Genomic DNA, 21071 nt, shown 5'->3' with positions numbered 1-21071 from the left:
TTTTTGTTGTTCTTTATACTTTACATGTTAACAAGCATTATTTTATGTCTACTTACGTTGAATCTCAGCAAATAAGTGTCGTTTGGCGTTCCTTCACTCATGGTTATCATGCCAGTTCCACTTTGAACGTCGAAGTGTGGACTCTTGTCACTGAAAGACAGCCACCTAAACTGTTTATCAGGTAAATCCCAATCATCGGGATCCGTCACGTACACGCGACCAATTTCAGTGGCGGGAGCTTCACCCTGTACAAAAATAAAATAAACGTTCAATAAAAAGTTATTTGAAATAAATGTAATAATACGAATCTCGTCAAATGTCTAGACGTGAATATGAATATCGTAAAGAAGTTAATAAAATTCCGATGTAAATGACACATGATATTATATGGTAATTCTTTTCAGAATACCGCTATGAATGAGTCTATGTTTTCAACTTCATAGCGAACTGAGAGTATTTTATTGAAGTATTTAAATCAAAATATAAAATACGAAAGAGAGAATAAGAAACTATTAAACCAACATGAATATCAACAACTAACATTAAGTTTTATTCATATTTAAACTACGTATTTCGCGGTGGGACATTTTAACAAAATATTCGTTTGGTTAGTATACGAATTACGATATTTTGACACTGAGATTTTTCTCTACCGATTACGAGACGCATTAATTCCTTCCTTAATAATTCGATCTTATAAATTTGCAGGTCGGTAAGTGTTTTTTGCACGATAGTGCAGTGATTATCCTGACAAAAAAAATGGTACGCATCGAAACCGGTAGACAATGAAACTAGGCGACGTTTTATATACTAACATAAACAACATTTTAATAAACATCAAGTAATTACAAGCATTACAGTGTGTAATGAATACAAAAAACAAATAATTAAATTTAATGTTTTATTTGCCAATTCAAACTAAGCCTCGACAACTCATGTTTACACTCGCTTGTGTTAAAGCGAGTATAAATATGAGCCGCGCGTATCTAGTAAACACAGAAAAAAACAACTTTTACTCTTCTCAGTATCCCGATTTACAAATAAAGAAAGAGGAATATTTGCGTTTTATTATATCCAAAAACATTTCAATTTCATTATATTTTCGTATACCCTATGCGGTCCGTTATTAAAAATAAGAATCAAGTTGTGTTCGAGTGGGTTCGAACTTAGAGACTTTGTAGAGTCAGCGACATTAACCACAACCCTACGCTAACGATGATACCACTCTTCGCTCTTCGATAAACTCTTACAACTCGTACAAAAATTGTTATTTGACGACATTTTGAGTTTGGTTTTCTCCATACAAATATACCATATTTCGAGTGTGAACGACTGTTGACCAAATCAGTAATTGAGCCCGAAACCTAAAGACGCGTTTAAAATATTCTGTACTACTATTACTAATACTATTACTCCCCCTTATTGAGCATAGGGCACTGCATTAAATTGGGAGCAGCGTTAATTTGACAGTTCATTGTATAAAGTACAAAATAAATTCAAGAAATATTTATTTTCAATGAGTCTGGGTGTTTGTGGTGTATTTTTCACGTTAACCTTCTCTATCCTTACTATCCTACCTGCAGACAAGCTTCTAAAAATAGAGGATTTGCGGGTTCAAAAAAAAAAAAAAAGGCAAGGTGATCATCTCTTCCCTTTAGATACAATTAATGGTTAGTAATAAATTAATATTGGAGTGAAAAAACACTTATTTTCTGCCCTTCTGTGAATTGAACCCGAGACCTCGAGCATGTTAGTCAAATGTACGAACCGCTTAACTGTTGAGGCGGACAAACGATTATCTGAACACGCATACGTGTGAATAGTAAATTGCAAACATCTGGACCTTTTTTATACAGATTTTTTAAAGTGATTTTCCGACGAATAAGTTCTCCATTTTCTCCTCTTATAAACTTTACTTGTTTTCCCATCCCTTTACGGTGAGAGATTAATGAACAGAAAAACGTTAACATTTTCCTTTTTTTATCACACTAGATTTCATTATCAGATTAATATTGCGTCCTTGAGGACTCGGCCAGGATTTATGTATTTATTTTCTTAAATATTTTTCCTTTAAAGGGATTGCTTAGAGAAACGAGATACCTATCAATTTATTGACCTTTTGAGACGTTTAAGTTAATATAATTTTATTAGTATTTTTTTTTTGTGGTGAGAGGACTTTTTCTTTCATCATTATTATCATGACCATTTTGATTTTTTGTAAAATGTCAGTATTCAAATACATGCTTTTGTTTTGCTATTCATAAACATACATGTATACAGGCAAACCCCTACCTACAAAATTCCTTTTAAAAAATCAACTAATTTTAATGATTTAAATTATTGCTTGCATCAATATTAATGTTTTTTTAATACATTTTTTTCTTGTGTTGTTTTCTTTCTTACTCTGTACCTCTCCGAAAAAGACACATTAAAGTTTAAATGAATTTGAAGTAATTATTTTTTCTGAAGATTTTTTTTAACACTGATTCTAGAAGTTTTGCAATTATTGAACATTCTAATTTTATTGTTACTATTACTATTTGAGTACAACAAACATTTTTGTGTGCTCTCAACATAACTTTTGGACGAATCCAATATTGTAGGGATTTTTTTTTTTTAATTTTTCAACTATTTTTTATTTTACTTATAATGAGTTGAATTCGTTAATTTGAGAATATTATCAAAGGAAATTAAGAAATACGCATGCTACGACACATCCTCCCAATTCGACCGCCAAAGTAAACTAATTATTATTTTTTTAAATGAAACACTTGTACTAAACTACTTTTTGAGTTTTATTTTATTACACAAATGTTAATTTTTAAAAAAAATCAATATTTCATTCCAAAAAGTTAATGCCGAACTAATAAATAATCCGAAACACACTAAATTTATCCTTGGTAATCGACGGGCCGCACTTTTGGAGTATACCAGAGTCGATATATCGATTCTCATCACTCCAACAGCTAATTTAATATTTAAGAATAATATTTTAATTTTACATAGATGGCTTCTCTAATCTATAATGATTTAACACGGCACTGTGTAACATCGTCTCCTTACGTAAATAAAGGGTAATAACCTGTGCCAAAGGGACAATCCGAGAGAGACGAGAGTCGCTTAATGTGATCATTAAATAACCTTCATTGGGTTACTAGAAATGCCTGACCGTTATTAGGCGGACTGGGCAGTGGAAAATCCGAACCTACCTAATAATGGCCACTGTCGGACATCAGGCACATCGATCCAGTCCTGAACCCGAATCATACTTCAAAGGACATTCGACACTCCTTTGTGGAGACTAGAAATTACCGAAATGTGATAATTTGCATTTATGTTTCAAAAATATCTCTATCGTGTATTTTTAAACCACGAAGAATACATTATTGTAAACAGCTACTACTATTCATACTACCATCACATCGTTTTTACGAAGGGGTAGGCAGAGAATGGAACACCACACTCTTCTGTCCTGACATACACTCCTCGCTTCTTTCACACCTATACACCTAGTCATACAATCCCTCCGATAACGCAGACTTTTGACACGTACTGCGTTCAATATATTGCAAAGAGTCACGAAATGCTGCCAAAATAGCAATTTCAAAACGCTAAAACTTCATAAAAATAAGAATTATTTTTGTAGATATTAACCAGTACACGCTGTTTTAATTCTGTTGTTTTTTTTTTCTACTTTGAAAAATATTTAATGATAATAATAAATCCTGCGAAAGAGAAAAAACGAAAACTTCAAAGAACAAAGAGAAGATAATTTTATTACCAACATACTAAAAACCGTTTTTTTTTAAATAATTGATTTAATTAGCTATAGAGAATCTTAAATCTGTTTATGGTCGATCATTGCAAGCGTAAATATTTTTATTGTCCCTGGTTAATGATTCCTTCATTGAAACCGTCTAAATAACGTAATATTTATAGCAATATCGTCTTCACAATAATCCCCCATTGTTTTCGCAGTCTCGAGAATTTCATTTATTTAATTGAAATATGAATATCCTGTCAGCTCAGGTTATGAATAGCCACCATTTTGACGACGTCTTCTTTGAACTGAAGTTGTATTGTGTAGATTTTTCTTTTGAACGCTTTTTGTATTTCGCTGATAAAAATGAGATAATGGAGGGCTGATTTGTGTTCAGATATTGTATATTGCTCGAATATTCTTTGATGTTAACAATACGATTGCATATCTTATTGGAGAATCACTGCGAGGGTGCAGATTTACCTGTAGAAAGGGAGGGGGTTTGTATTTCGTTCTGAGCACATCCAATTATATTCTATGTACTTACTCTTAACGACACTCTTATTTACGGTTCAATTTAAAGGAATGTGTACAGATATCAAAAGAAATTTTTAAAAGAAAATTAATTGATCATATAAGTAAAAATAAATATTGCATTCATTTTAAGGCTGAACTCTCAAAAACATACATGTTATACAATGTATCAATTCGGATATATTTTAAGTTCAATACTTACGTATCCGTATAGCCAACTGTTAGGTACGTCGATTGTATTGAGTCCGTCCTTCTGATTGCATTAAAATTTTACGAAATGTTACCAAGTGCACACAAAGTCATTCAGGGTATAAGAGTGTTCATGCGATCGCGGAAAATGATTGAAAAGTAAAATGAAATAAGACGAAAGTGAATTGTTAAAAAAAGGAAGAAGAAAAAACCTAAAAATAGTAGTTTGTCTCAAAGATAATTTACGTTACTTGAAAAGAACTGAGACGTGTGTTGTCATGGAATAAATCAATTGTAAGGGAGACTATATATGTGTGTATATATTAATTTAATGAATTTGAATATTTTTAATTATATTTTCTCAGACACTGATTGTTCACCCTATAGGTGATAATAAATAAATATTCATTTATCTTAACTGACACGAAGCATCCATCGTATTATATACAAAAAAATATGGTCACTTTAGCCAGCCAATGCCAGATCGCAGAAATGCTCAGACTTTTTTCGTATACAAAACTATACATACTTAGTCTGAGACACATATAATATTGATTAATATGAGACATATATACAATGATTTTAATAAACAAAAATTAACCTTATGATTGAAGGATACATATTTTTTTGTTACTCAAAACAACAATCAATTTAATCCCAGATAAGACACCATTAATAATAACAATAATAAAACCCTTATCCGCACCCCAATGGTGCATAGGGCACTGTGTCATATAACCGCAGTGTTATATTGATCGTTTACACATGAAGGAAAGGTGATCAGCCCTCCGCTTCAGGTACCAGTCCAGGGTAATATTGAATAAATATTACAGTAAAAAAATCACTTATATTTATTTGACCCCCCCCTCCGAACCAAACCCGGGATCTCCAGAACGGTAGCCGAGCGTGCTGACCATTACACTACGGAGGCGGACAAAAGAACCATTTCACGACTAAATTTATACACTAATTATTTGTACCTGGTATCGTTTGTGCCTGGTTTATACAAGTAAAAAAATCTCAAATGTTTTACACAAAATGATTTAAATTAGCTATTATCCTTCTTAATGGTAATAATGTCAACCTAATTTTTTAAGAGGTGGTATAGTAAAAAGATTATATATTATTATATATATTAAAAGATTATATATATTTTAAGATTATATATACGTATTTGAAAATATATAATAGATGTATTTTCTAAGTAAGTGTAAAAAACGTAATAAATAATAATATTCAAGATATATAGAGTAGTTTCTTTGTTTGTTAAATTAATTAGCTAATAATTTGTTAATAGAATATTTCTTACCATATAATTGTAGACAAATATAGTGCTGTGTCCTTCTGACATAGCATTGTCGTTCCTGTCTCCGATAACCACGTGTAGAATGGACACTCCAGTCAGTCGAGGTGATCCAGAATCTGTGATCGCGATGGGTAGGAAGTATTCCTTGGTTTCTTCCCGATCAAACCTCTCCAGAGCCATCAACGTATTACCTGTGAAACAAAAACAATAATCATAAAATCGTATGTTAAACACTAAAACTGTGGAGGTCCTCACCAAAACATTTCATTTCTATTATAAATGATTTTAAGTAATCAGGAATTCTAGCTTGTAAAATTCTTGGTGCAATATAATGATTTCATATTGGTTTAACACAAAGGATTGGTCACGTTTTGTCACAACTTTAGTTTTTTACAGATTTCGATAGAATACATTAAACAGAACAGACTTGCATTTAAAGTAATTTTTGTGCAATATTGGAAATGTAACCTCTTGTTGAGGACCTCCACAACTAAAATCTTTGTTGCCTGTTTTTCTCTTCCAGTAATATATTATACTAATACTCTCCTTACCATTCATCGTTTGCTTTGTGTAATACCACTTAAAATGAACGATGAATGATAAGGAGAGTGTTATATTACCGTACCACAAAGTTAACAATATTTTTAATGTACAAAATATATATTGTGTAAAATTAAACATGATGAGATTTATAAATTTAATAGTTAAAAAGGTTTTTTTATCAATTATCGCCATCGTAATGTCTTGTATAATCAAATAAAAGTTAACAATTTTATTAAAATGTAAGTTAATCAATGTCAACGCAACTGAAATAAATTAATGTGATTATTATTTGCTTAGATTAGACTAATAAAATAAAAATAAAATGGTTACATGTTGTTGTTAGTAATTCTACACAAACGCGTAAACAAAATATGGTAATATTAAGTAGTTTATTTCAAAACTATATATATTTCACGTATACAGGATGTATCAGAAATGTTTAAGTATAGATATTAACTCGTCCATAAAACATGTAATTCCAGAATTTTTATTTTTTATTTTGTAACGTACAGGAATCAAATATTTTAATTGCTTTAAACTTAAAGTAGATAAAAAATAAAGAAGATTAGTACGTTCTTACTCCTAAAAAGAAATTAGATCTCTATATATAAATATAAAATCTATCAGCCAGTGCTTTTCTTGAATTCAACTAAGCGTGATGAGGAAAATCCGGTTCGCTCGTCCGGCTCCAAGTACGTGTCAACATTGTGAATAATAGTACCAGGGTGGATACCAGCGCAAGCAGTCAATGTCGGAATAAGGTCTCAGAGCCGAAATGTTCGGGAATATTCGGATAGCCAGTCACTTCCTCTCCAGTTCGGGGAACATTGAAAAAATACAAGGTCGCCATCTAATGACGTTCAAACGGAAATGAAACAAGGCAAGGATATAAAAGTTTTGCGTGTCAACTGCCATTTTCTACAGAGTGCCGTAATTTCTAGTGTCGAATACCTCGCGGCGTATTTCCATAAGCTCGAGCCATTATTTACGAACCCCGGTCGCCGGTGTTATACTTTCAATGGCGCTAATTCTTACAACATTTCTCGGCTCATTGTTCGCGACGGACGCGGGAGTGTTTTTGTCGTCGCCAGATTTATTCAGCAGCAAAATATCGAAGCCCTTTTTTCAATTACACTCCCCATTGTTGAATTTCTCGATTAAATAAAAAACAAATGGCCATTTCCAAACTTGCAAAACACGCTTCGTATCGAAGCAAGAAACACTCAAATCTGAAAGCGATAAAAAAAGACGATGATTCCAAGATTCGGACATCAGTAAAGGCTTTCCTGGCAAGTCTCCACTATCGTTGTCCAAAAAATCCACATTAACTTAATTGATTCTGAAAAATGAAGGCAGAAAACGGCCTCATAATTACGTAGTCGCTTCTGTTTGATGATATTCGTGTAATGAAGGACTTATTGTCGCGACGCATTATAATAATGAAACGATACTTAGAACGAACCGTTTCGGGGGGAATCCGTTGTTAAAAATACAGGGAGGGTGACAAAAATGCACGGAAATTTGTAATTTAATAGTAATTACCTTCAAATACAAAACGTATCATAATGAAAAGTCATTAGTTCCAGGGTGTGTGCTCTTAAGAATATTACGCGAGAACCTTGACAGTGTGAAAAATAAGAAAACCGAGATAGACAGCGGTAATCTAATTAACCTTTAGAATCCGGAGCAAAACTGCTTATAGAAAATACTTCACTTCACGTTTTACTTTTGCTCGATAAATATTTAATTAGCTAATGGCGGCACATAATGTTTTACGGCCGCCATTAAAGCGTGAAACATTATTCCCGAACACAAAAACGTTTCCACACTAAATCTACACCGGGAAGAACGCAAATCTCGCAACACTTCCTCGGGCTATCGGGAACTTTACGAGAAGTGCTATTATCGAGACGCACAATTACCGAAGCCTATTAAAAGCCCTACAAATGCAGCCGTTAACGATTAAGAATCACACTAAAATACATCAAAGATTCGGCGTACATCGTATTATTATCGTAGTAAAACAAACAACCGGAAGATTGATAACGTCTAATGCTTTTAATGCCGCACTTAATACGAAGTATCCATTGATCATAACGACGGGGATATACAGAGCTGCCGAGGGAGAAATTCGGTCAAGCTAAATAATCTCGCGCTCGAGGGAGGTAAACTACACTCTTACATTCAATGATCTTATAAATCAGAATAAATGTTTAAGGCCTTCCCTTCGGGGCGCAATCTTCCCGAAATACAAACAGGAAATATGATTGTTCTCCCGAAATAAAAAGGCATATCATCCAAGTTTTACTGGCAGATTAGGCGCGAGTTATGTCGGCGCTAAAATTAAGACCCCGTAATCTGTAAAGAAACTACGCGCAACGTTTCCGGAAATTCAATAGGTGAGAGGATACGCCATTTTGTAGCGCACGGTCTCTATTCGAAAAAATAAACACAAAAAACGGGGCGCGTTTTATTTAATAAATATTGTGTATATTTCTACAACTACGGGGGAAATAAATGTAACGCCGATTTGTGTCGAACATCAGCGGGTAGAGAAATCACGCTATACCCCGGAAGAGGTAATCACCGTTACATGTAAACCAATTCTAGAAAACGGACCACGTTTCGGTGAAAGCCCACAAATTCGGAAAAAATACAGTAAACATTTCCCGAGCCGAAACCAAACAGGTAAAAATATATTCGAGGGCTGTTCCGACCAATTAAAGTCGCACGTAAACCATCGTTAAACTTTCACAGAGTTGTAAAAGAAAGTTTAACCGGTCCGTGATCTAGGGGAAGATGGCGGGTAATAAGAGCGATCACTAATAGCGCATTATGTTACATCACTGTCGAGAGGGTATATGTTTTATGGCATAGGACCGCGGGGCTACCTTCGTACGAGCAACCCCTATCATTTCTCATCCCTCGCGGGGGAGTCGTAAGTCACGCATGCCGAGATTTAATGCGAGTATCAGTGTGTCAAAATTACATTACGGTTGATTGAGATGATCTCGCGCTGAAGTTTAATTAACGAAACATCAAATTTCCGAAAGTTGTATGCTCCTCGTTTTATCACTACCTGTTAAAATTTTCACACAATTATATTTATACCGTCGAATCCGACGAGTTAAGTCGGCAGAAACGGTTTAAGTGCAACAAACTTATGTGATGAATTGGCGAAAACGTCTTTGTCGCCATAGGTGATACAAACATGATTCCAATTATGTAGGTAAAAGTATGTATCAAAATGTTACAAAATACATAAAAACAATTGTAAAGTCGATTCGATTCGTTAAGATGAGTATGTTTGTGTAACACTGCGTTTTATAAACATTTTTAAAAGTACAATTCCTTTTCAAGTGCCTCACAAATAAATTTAATGTTTTCACTTTAAAAAAATATGTACCTACTTACATGATCAAAATTTAACGTTATATCTCTTACAAACTGTTAAAAAAAATATTTTTAAGGGTTGATCTAAATTCAAAATGAATGCCTAACCATCAAATTAAATAAAACTTAGTGTAAAATAATATGAAATTTGAACAAATTGAATCATAATACCATTGGAGTACTACTGTTAAATGTAATTCACTAAATAATGATTTGATAAAGCATGTCAATTTCTGTCATAAGTTTTAATAAAAAAATATAGCAGCCTATTTCTCTTCGAAGGATAAAATATTTAAATAATTTGCGATATACAACCCGTTCATAAAAAAAAGAAATAAATCAAGATACAAAGGTCAACCTGTAGGTATTACATATTCACAAACAACCTCTAATAAAAGGACGATATAAATATAATAGTATTTATTCGTAATGTATAACCGTCTCGCTATCTCATAAGATAGGACGTTCTGCCGCATTTCGCGAAATTTATTATAACCAGGGGTGGTTGTCGAGGCACAGAAGGGATGAGTGGGGATGCGGGGAAGCCTCCTTCGCTAATTCCACTTCAAACACTCTGGGTATGGCGAAGGACTTAGACTTAATATGGGAAAGTATTGACACTACTAGCAGATGAGAATTCTTGGCACAATGAACCCAAGTGGAGAATTTCACTAAATTTTTTTATTTTTTCATTATTTACTACCTAAAATTACACGATGTATTAATTAAAGTGTTTTTTTTTAACACAATTTACATTATTTATTGTAACTGCAGACAGTTGGTAGAATTCCATATTGAATTGTTGGGTACTATATCCAAAATTAAACACGGTTTTTTGGATTGAAGTCTACATTTATTTATGTATATATTAATACGTGACGCGTTTCGTTTTCTTAGGACATTATCAAACACTGATAATTGAGTGTTTGATAATGTCCTATGAAGACGAAACGCGTCACATATTAATATATACATAAATAAATGTAGAGTTCAATCCAAAAAACCGTATTTTATTTTGGATATAGTACCCGTCACGTATTAATATATACATAAATAAATGTACAATTCAATCCAAAAAACCGTGTTTTATTTTGGATATATTACCCAACAATACCATTTACCTTGATACCTTTACGTGTTTGATAATGTCTTAATAAGACGAAACGCGTCACATATTAACATAAACATAAATAAATGTAGCATTCAATCCAATTAACCTTGTTTAATTTTGGATATATAACACTACAATTCAATATGGAATTCTACCAACTGTCTGCAGTTACAATAAACAATTTACCTTACGCCTTGCGAGGACATTATCAACATGTACATGTACATGTTTAACCCTGATGAAGACAAGGTTCTTGTCGAAACCGGTATCAATAAAAATTAGTTAAAAACAAAGTAGTTTTATTTTATAAAGAAAGTAATATTATCCAAATAAAATATTTAAAAATGGATGAATATAACCACAAATTGACTGTCAAATCAATTTCTACAATATAAAGATAAAATTAAGGAAATAATCGTAAAATGGCGAAAAGTTTAATATAAAATCTTATCGTTTAAAAATCAATGTATTTTTATGTTATAATGAAAGTAATATTTACCGAGTAAAATTCAAATAAAAAAATGGATTATATTACTACAAATTGACTGTCGAATCAATTCATCAAATCAAAAAAATTAAATTAAAGAATAAATTGTAAAATGGCAATGTGTTTTGTACAAAATCTGGTATATTGAAGTTAATCGATTCATGTTTTCATTAATTGATTCGGCAGTCACTTTGTAATAAAATCAATCCATTTTTAATTTGTGTTTTACTTACTAAAACTTTAATTAAAAATAAATCGGTTTTACTTAATTAAGTGGTATTTCCTAAGCCAAACTTAAATTAAAAATAAATCGATTCACATAAAATTGGTGAACTTACGTATTGTATTAATAAATTCGTTATGTTACACCGCATTAATTAACTCAGAAAGGCCCGGAGTGAGTTCATTTGGGCCCGATAAATAATACTTCATTTCGGCAAATAACTGCTAACTTTATGCAAAGTTTCCCATTACGAAGCTGAGCGGAATGTTGCTACAAATTTTGCAAAACCGATTCGCGAAGAAAATGGCACTCAAGGTCGCGGAGGAGAGTGAAGAAAACGTCCCGGCGTAGATCGACGTAATAGTCGAGGAGTGACTAATCCCGCCTCCTTGGTAGAAGAACGCGGGATTAAGGCCGGTTCACATCGTTGAAGGAACGTCGACGTCAAACGTTAATGCTACGAAAAAATCAAGGAACAATCGTCGATGTCGATGTGCGGTTACATCATGCAGAATTTTTAATCCATATTATTTATTTTTTGACATCTCATCAAAGATGAAGAATATGGAAGTCTGAGCATTTACCAGACTACCATATTCGTCTTCATCTTTGATGAGATAATTTTTTTTTAATAACTCGTGTAATTGGAGATAATCCAGATTATGTGAACAAGTATTTGGACACACTCAAAATGTTGTAAATTTGTTATCCGTTTATACCTATTGTCCAGAGAAAAAACGTCGACTTCAACCGTTGATGATACGAAAAATTTCAAGGAATAATCGTGGATGTTGCCGTACGGTTTATCATGTAGAATTTGCTAACCGTTTAAAACTCTCATCCAGTGAAAGAACGTCGACGTCAACCGATGATATGAAAACTTTCAAGGATTAATCGTCGATGTCGACGTGCGGTTCATCATGTAGAATTTGTTATCCGTTTATACCTCTTGTCCAGATATACGCCGACGTCAAACGTTGATGATATGAACAATTTAAAGTAACAATCGTCGATGTGGACGTACGGTTACATCATATAGAATCCGTTTATAACTCTATTCCAGCCAAAGGCAATGCTACAGAAATCAATATAATAAAGCTAGGTAAGTAATATATCTAGTATAATATATGGTAATCTGGAGTCAATTAGGTATGTAGTTTCCAAGATTAGCGGCATTGAACATGTGAACGATCCAATGAATAATCTAATGTCTGAATATTGTCAATAATTAACTGGTCGAATAGAAATATCATAAAATACTAAGCTTTTCAAGCTGTCTCTCCCATTAAAAAAGTTATGTCAATTTATTCTAAATTATTCTTACCTATGCTCAATTGGAGTAAGCTATGTATAACACTTAGAAAAATTATCATCTGAGGAACCAACTAACATACAAAAGAAATCTCAAAATTCTCATTCTATCAAAATTGCAATTAACATATGAAATAAATCCAACAACAGTGCATATATACATCTTGACAAAAATTAATGCAGTATGGATGTTCAATAAAGGGCAGAATGGTGAACGATACGGTTGATGACGTGTATAAAGTGATCACTTAAGACTAGTAAATGCCAGGTCGTAAGCCCTGAGATGCTCAGATTTCCATGTTCTTTCACAAATAAACATCTAAGATGTTTGATCTCAAAATTTAACACCTTCAATGAATGTTGTATTGTAAAAAAAAAATAGGTCGTGATTTTGCCGTTCCGCAGAGTGTGGATGAACCTTAAGGGATATGAACCAAGAGTCCTAACATGCTCGCAGAAAGAGCAAATACCGTATTTCCCGCCCAGTCAGGAATGCTGGATAAGTTAGCTTGCAAATAAATCTGGCGTCAGATGACAGATTAAACGCGAACGCCTTTAAATTCGGATTCCCTTTCAGCCGTAAGTACATTATTTCTTAACGTTTCTATATTGGAAACGACATTGGTGCTTTTCAAAAATCGCTGGCCCATTTTATTTCTAGCTCGCTTTCACGTTCAATGCATTTTTCCCTCTAAATATAAAAATAAAACACTTGTAAAATGTCGCTTTTGAGTTTATTTGTGTAAAAACGACTGGAATCAAGAACCTCAGATGAATTTATCATCAGGAAAAAAGGCAAATATATTTAAGTTTGCAACACTAAGGGTGTGTCTGAATTCTTGTTCATAAATCTGGTTATTTCAACATTTTGACATCTCAACATAAATGAAGCAAAATATGGAATTCTGGGTATCTACAGGGCCCTGTAAATAACAAGACATCCATATTCTTCTTCGTCTATGTTGAGATGTCACCATTTAAAAATCTGTAGTAACTTGTCGTGTTTATGAAAATAAAAATAAATAAAACCCTTATCCGCACCCCAATGGTACATAGGGCACTGCTTCATAGAAACGCAGTGTTATCTTGATCGTTTACACATGAAGGAAAGGTGATCAGCCCTCCGCTTCAGGTACCAGTCCAGGGTAATATTTAATAAATATTACAGTGAAAAAATCACTTGTATTTATTTGAACCCCCCTGGGAATCGAACCCGGGACCTCCAGAACGGTAGCCAAGCGTGCTGACCATTACACTACGGAGGCGGACATGTCGTGTTTACCATGCATTAATAAAACTCAAAAAAAGCAATACAAGAGTTTTATTTCGATATGCAAATAATGATATTATTCCGCAAATTTAATACAAAATTAGTAAAAGATATACTTTCCTTGATTGTATTACATAACCATTTGTAATTTAATACAATATTATTCTAGCCTACTTTATGTTTATATTTTGATATTTCAACAAAGATGAAGAAGAGTATGGAAGTCTTGTCATAGGCTAGTTGTTGATAATAGGTTATATGTTTTTTTTATACCGTCATTTTAAAGGGCTAAACAGTTCAAATACAATTTATGTAAAAAAATCTCATTAAATATAATCGTTTAACCTGTAATTAATCTGTACGTTGAATCACATTTCAAAGTATGCGAAAATTGACAGAAACAAAAAAATGTAGAATTCAATTACGTTGTATGTATATTTGTCTTTATATTTCACAATATCAGTAAAAGGTAATTTTGTGAAGGATGTATACTACACAATCTTATATTTCTACTATGTAATTGCGCAGTGTAAGAGTCAGGCGTAATATTTCAGCGATCAATTCCAGCTTGATCCGAAAGTTGCCAAAGATATAGGTTACAATACGGGGTCGATCGTGGGCCAAGTTTTAATTGAAAAAGCTAAAAGTAACTTTGGCCGGCGGAAGGGAGGTACTAGGGGCTAGGTACATCAATTAATTTAAACGGTATCCAAATTGCCTGAATTATACGTAACAATGCGAATTTCTGGTCAGTCCTGAAACAGCTAATGATGGAAAAGTTCGCGTCGGAGGATTTAAGATTACTAAAACGAAAAGAAAGAATTTCTTATTAAGAGAGAAGAGGAAGTTTTAAGGAGATTAAATTAAATGTCTACGATCTGGGAACGAAAAAATTATCTTATTAATAATATACATAACAGTTAATTAAAATGAACGATATTATTTTATGGCGATTCATATATCAAATTATTTGAATTATAGGTGTGTGTTTTTACAGAACAAAACTGTTTTTGAATTGCATTGAATTGAATGTTTATACGGAACAAAACTTCTTAAGATAATATTTTATTTTTATTTGATTGTTTAGAATATAACATTTTAAAATTGTAACAGAATTTTTCAAAACACGTATTAACAAAAAAAATGTAGTTTTTTTAAAAAAGGATTAACCCGCAGAAGTTGGCTATAACACCCAAGATGGGTAAAAAGCCATCAAAAAGAAGAAGAAAACCTCTTCTTTAAGAGGGTTGTCGGCAGGTAGGATAGTAAGGATAGGGAAGAAAAAATGTGAAAAACACATTTCAAACATCCAGACCAATTGAAAATTAATATTTCTTCAATTTATGTTGCGATTGGCGGGATCGGAACCCGCGACGCCAGCTTTGCAGTCGAGAGTTTACCCAACTACACCATGACGCCCGTGCAAATTATCAAATTTTGAGTGTTCTTTTTGTGTTGTAGATTTTGCACAAACGTGTTTTTGTGGATCTGTTTATTTTTCTTCTTCTATTTGTACTGACTTGCCGAGCGAACGCAATACGTATTACCGGTATTTTACGGGTTAACTTCGGGCGTATTGCGTACGTTTATGGAAATAGGGTGGTTGATAGTATTTCGTTAAGAAAACCTTGTATTTTTCATGTTTTGAAAAATACAAGGTTTTCTTAACGAAATACATAGGTCGTAAGCTTTGTAAAAACCTAGACTTATTCTTATTCATCTATATTAAATTATCAATGTATCCAGATGTTATATAAAATTGTGATGACCCTTTACAAGGGCTACTTTATTATATAAATACAAAATCCTTTACGTAACGCAAGAGAAGATGAAAAGGGTGACATATTTCAATCAGAAACAATACCAGGAGGTAAGAAAATGAGAAGGAAAATAAAAACGGGAGGTCGCATGAAGGCTATGGTCGAATAACAAAAGGTAGTGCGTTGGACACGACACGTTTCGTCATCAATGTTGTATTTTAGGGTTGTTCTCGAAGCACCACCGTCACGCCAAGTTCCGGCTAGTAATTTACACAACAATGGAGGGTGAATATCATAATGTCTCGTATATATATATATATATATATATTTTTTTTTTTTCACTTTTGATGGAGTTCTAATTATGCGACCGAATAAATTAATTCTAATTTAGATCGATTATGTAGATTATATTCAGATGTGGAGTTTCCCTTAAAATATGTACACATTTTCGTGCGTCAGCGTCCGACCGTGTGATGTGATTAAGGCAATTTCCAGTAAACTAATTGAATTGCCGAAAAATTGTTTAGGTACTAGACGATGAAACTTATAAAGTTTCGAATCGAATTATAAATATATGTAAAATAAAATCGCGACAATAATTATTTATTGATTTGGCGTTTAATTTGTAGAACTCCATTTTAATTTATGTATTCATTTTTAAATCAAACACAGATTTTTTGAGTCTACTAAGTTGTATTTTATAAAAAAAAACACATATAATTAATATTTTGACAATTGTTTTGCCTAGTTATGGCATTTTTAAACGAATGTTTGAAAATGCCATAACTAGACGAAACAATTCGAAAAAAAAGGAGATTGGAAAATTTAAGTAGTGTAGTTGTTTATCATGGGTAGATCATGGTGAATGTTGAACGTCTGTAAAAAATAATCATTTAACCAGCCTATGACAGATTATAAGCCCTGGAAATACGCAGACTTAAATATTCTTCTTCATCTAAGATAAGATGTCAATAAAAATTTTGAATAATTTTTATGTTTGTTTAATATCCAGAATTGATTTTCACACAAGAAAACCTACCCACCATATGTATTTTATTTATTTAAGTATACTTTGAAAAAAAGATAAATTTATTATTTTAGTATACTTTTTTTACGCGGTATTGCGTGGAAAGAATAAACCGTTTAAATGGAGGATTGAGTGTTTAAATAAATAATCCAGCAATTTTAAAGCCCTTAATAAAATCGTCAAAAATATATTCGTTCAAATCCGAATTCAGTTACACAGATGATTACTTTTCTCAGAATTGAACTAGATACGCAGAACTGTACAATTTAATTCCGTATAATGTTTGCCTCCTACGAGCGTTTCGCTGATGTCAAACGAACTAGTGTTTTTGCTTTGATATAAGCTTAATTAATATTCCAAATAGATTTGGGGACCTAATTAACATCATCAAACTCGCAGAGACTGCCGGCTCAGCCTATTTTAATTGATAAAAAGCTTTTCTGTAAAACACAATATTCATTATTTATTGGATAAGCAAAATGTATACAGGACGGCGCAAAAATGATCACTCTATCAAAAGATGTTTTAATTGCAAATGGCGTCGTACGTCAATAATATTTGACATTTGTAAAGTAGACAGCTACAGTATACAAACTTATTTGGGGTGGCGCAAAATTAATCATCCAATTTTGATTTTGAATAACTTTCTTACTAAATAAAAAAATAATAATTGATTGATGGAAATCTTTATTTGGACCTTTACATTTTTTTCTATTGAGTGGAATAGATGATATACGTCAGTGTTGATGGACATTTGTGGCCGTTTCATCAATCTGTTTATATACTGCAGGTATCTACTTTACAACTGACAATTATGATTGACGTACGACGCCATTTGCAAAAATTATGACATCTGCCGACAAGGTGATTAATTTTGTGCCACCCTGTACCTACTTAGTACCGTACTAAAAGTACTTTTATATTAGGAAATCATAAAAATAAAGCACACAAAAAATTGCAAATACCTGTTTTAAATCCTAAATTAATATCGGGCACATGTTTTATTAAAAACTAACCGTACTTTGGCACGTGTTGCTGTAAAACTTCGAAATCAGAAGTAAAACAAGAAATGTAATTTTTTACAGAATATGTTATTACACTGTACTGTAACATGAAGCATAATCTCATGCCTGTAACATTACTCAATACTAGCATTTTTACTCGGCAGCGACTGTGATTTGGATCGTTGTTTTATCAAAGTACCTAGTATTGAAAATCTTATCTGAAAACTTCAGGACACACCGCGCACACAGACAGCGCCATGACCATGACAGCGCGCCGCGCAGGCTTGCCAACTTGACGACTAACGCACTTGCTAGTCTTAAGAATAAAAGTAATGCGGCAGATATTCGCAATGACGGTATATGTTGTACTGCTTTGAATTTTTTTATTAAATACATCCAATTTCTTTAGTAAAACGTCCAATTTGATTTGTAAGGCGTCAAATTCGGTTTGTGCGTTCAATTTGAAATGAAAGCCTGCGGTACCAGTACTAGCAACGTGAGGCGGTTGAAAAAATGTCCCGCGAGGGTATTATTATGTACAATATATTATCAAAGAGCCTGAAATTTCGGGATTTTAAATTGCTTCATTATTTTCGTTTACTTTGGTACACATGCGTTGCGTTGTGTTAGTATTTTGACTTGAAAATGCTTGTTAATTAAAATGTTCATTTCCCCGAACCGTATTGTGTTTTAAACAGTATAATATATTTGAACATAATGTGGGGGATGATGGCTATAGCGTATACTGATTATTAAACAAAGCAAATTATCCATTTTGTTCTTTAAAAATATTACCTTTGTGGTAACCAAAGCATATGCTTATAAATTTGTCAGTTAATTATAATCTGCTCCTGAAGTATCTATTTCGTTTTCTTTGAAATTTCCTTAACGGTTTAGCAAACATTATACTTTGTTGTTCGCCTTTTCAGTTTTCACATACAGCAAACTGTGTTTTCAGCGTGCAATTTGCGCACGCTTAAAGGGTTTTAAAATTCAGCAAATTGAATCGCTGTGTAATATTTATTCAACCGCACATTTTGATGCCTATATCCTTTTCGCGAAACATGCAACGAACAATTACGTAATTTTTAACGATTTTTTTTTACCAATAGTTGTTAGGTCTAGTAAGGAAATGATAGTATATATACATATATATATATATATATATATATATATATATATATATATATATATATATATTTATATATATATATATATATATATATATATATATATATTTATATATATATAAATATATATATATATATATATATATATATATATATATATATATATATATATATATATATATATATATATATATATATATATATATATATATATATATATATTTATATATATATATATATATATATATATATATATATATATATATATATTTATATATATATTTATATATATATATATATATATATATATATATATATATATATATATATATATATATATATATATATATATATATATATATATATATATATATATATATATACATACATATATATATATATATATATATATATATATATATATATATATATATATATATATATATATATATATATATATATATATATATATTTATATATATATATATATATATATATATATATATATATATATATATATATATATATATATATATATATATATATATATATATATATATATATATATATATACATATATATATATATATATATATATATATATATATATATATATATATATATATATATATATATATTTATATTTATATTTATATATATATATATATATATATTATATATATATATATATATATATATATATATATATATATATATTTATATAGTTACAGTATAAGTTCCCCATAATCTTACCAGTCAACTTGTAGCTAGCTAAATATTGTTTAATAAATTAAATTAAATTAATTTAATGAACACCAGGAAGTTTCAATAAACTTTTTGAGAGTTCTAGTATTGTGAGATAGTATGATATACTATTCAAAAGTATGTAATATTATGTAATTAATTTGGGAAAACTGTTAATTTGATGGCAGGTGAAGCATTTTGTGCCAAAGTTTGTGAAAAGCAAGTTTGACAATAATAGCCGCAAGTTTTACCTTCAAAGTGAAAAGGTAGATTGTGGAATTTGTCATCTCTATCACAAACCACGCTAAATTTTTAATGTTATCAAAGACCCTTTTGAGTAATCTTTGAGGAGATCTTTCAGAATTTCAAGAAGGAGAGTCGGTGGATAATATAAACTCGTATGTGGTCGTGAACACGCCACCAGTTACGTTTTAAATATTAAACTTCATTCGGTTTATGTACTTTGTGATTTATTTCACGGATTTGTTTATTAAGGTGATGTAATTGATTGAGATATTGGTTTTCTTCTTTGTGTGGCATGTATACTAAATTTTCAGACAAGATTTTCAATACTTCTGTGAATCATGAGCATTTTTTTTAAAAACAATATTACGTCCAATTTTCAAAAGTATGTTTATTCAAAGTAGTACTCATGGTAGTGTTGAAAATCTTGTCTGAAAACGTATGTACACATCGCACGCACAGACTATGACAGCGCGCCGCGCAGGCTTACCAATTTGACGACAAACGCACTTGCTAATCTCAAGAATAAAAAATGTAGGCAGATATTCACACTAGCGGTATATGTAGTACTAATATGAAAACATTTAATAAAATTCAAACTTTTTTGTCCAATTTGTTCTGTAAAACGTCCAATTTGATTTGTAAAATATCCAATTTGAAGTAAAAACCTGTTTTTGAAATTTTTAAAGCGATAATGTACAACAATTTTCAAAGGCAAATTGACTCACCGTTAATATAGAATTTTCTTCTGATGTCTTGAGATGCGCTGTCATCCAAAGCGAATGTGAAGGGAGGGCCGTTCATATTGGAATCGTAATCCTTAGCTGTAAGGTTTACTATTGGTCCAGGCTCCTGATTTTCATACCAGATGACTGGCATTACCTAAAAAAATCATAAATATTGAGTAAATACCTCCAAAATATTATGACAGGAAAGAGGAAACAAGTAAAATACTACAATTTATAAGGGCTTCTATGCTGCATATATTATAGTTAGGACTTCTTGCATGTGTGTTAAATTTTTGATCACACCATCC

General features: G+C 31.7%; 1 protein-coding gene across 2 annotated transcripts in view; it reads right to left on the bottom strand.

Moving 5' to 3' along the window:
* shg (DE-cadherin) overlaps positions 1-21071 on the bottom strand; it is a 526542-nt gene that overhangs the window by 30722 nt on the left and 474749 nt on the right. For both annotated transcript variants that reach the window (XM_088278247.1, XM_088278248.1), the window contains exons 12-14: positions 20764-20917; positions 5793-5980; positions 57-245 (exon numbers count right to left, since the gene is read on the bottom strand). In XM_088278247.1, the coding sequence (XP_088134373.1) occupies positions 57-245; positions 5793-5980; positions 20764-20917 (531 nt within the window). The remainder of the gene's footprint in view (positions 1-56; positions 246-5792; positions 5981-20763; positions 20918-21071) is intronic.

This window comes from Brachycentrus maculatus, unplaced genomic scaffold (genome assembly GCF_059751285.1).
Source record: "Brachycentrus maculatus isolate JH-2025_06_01 unplaced genomic scaffold, ASM5975128v1 h1tg000055l, whole genome shotgun sequence".
Classification (NCBI taxonomy): Eukaryota; Metazoa; Arthropoda; class Insecta; order Trichoptera; family Brachycentridae; genus Brachycentrus; species Brachycentrus maculatus.
Note: the sequence above shows the minus strand (reverse complement) of the source record. Positions and strands in the feature narration are given on the sequence as shown.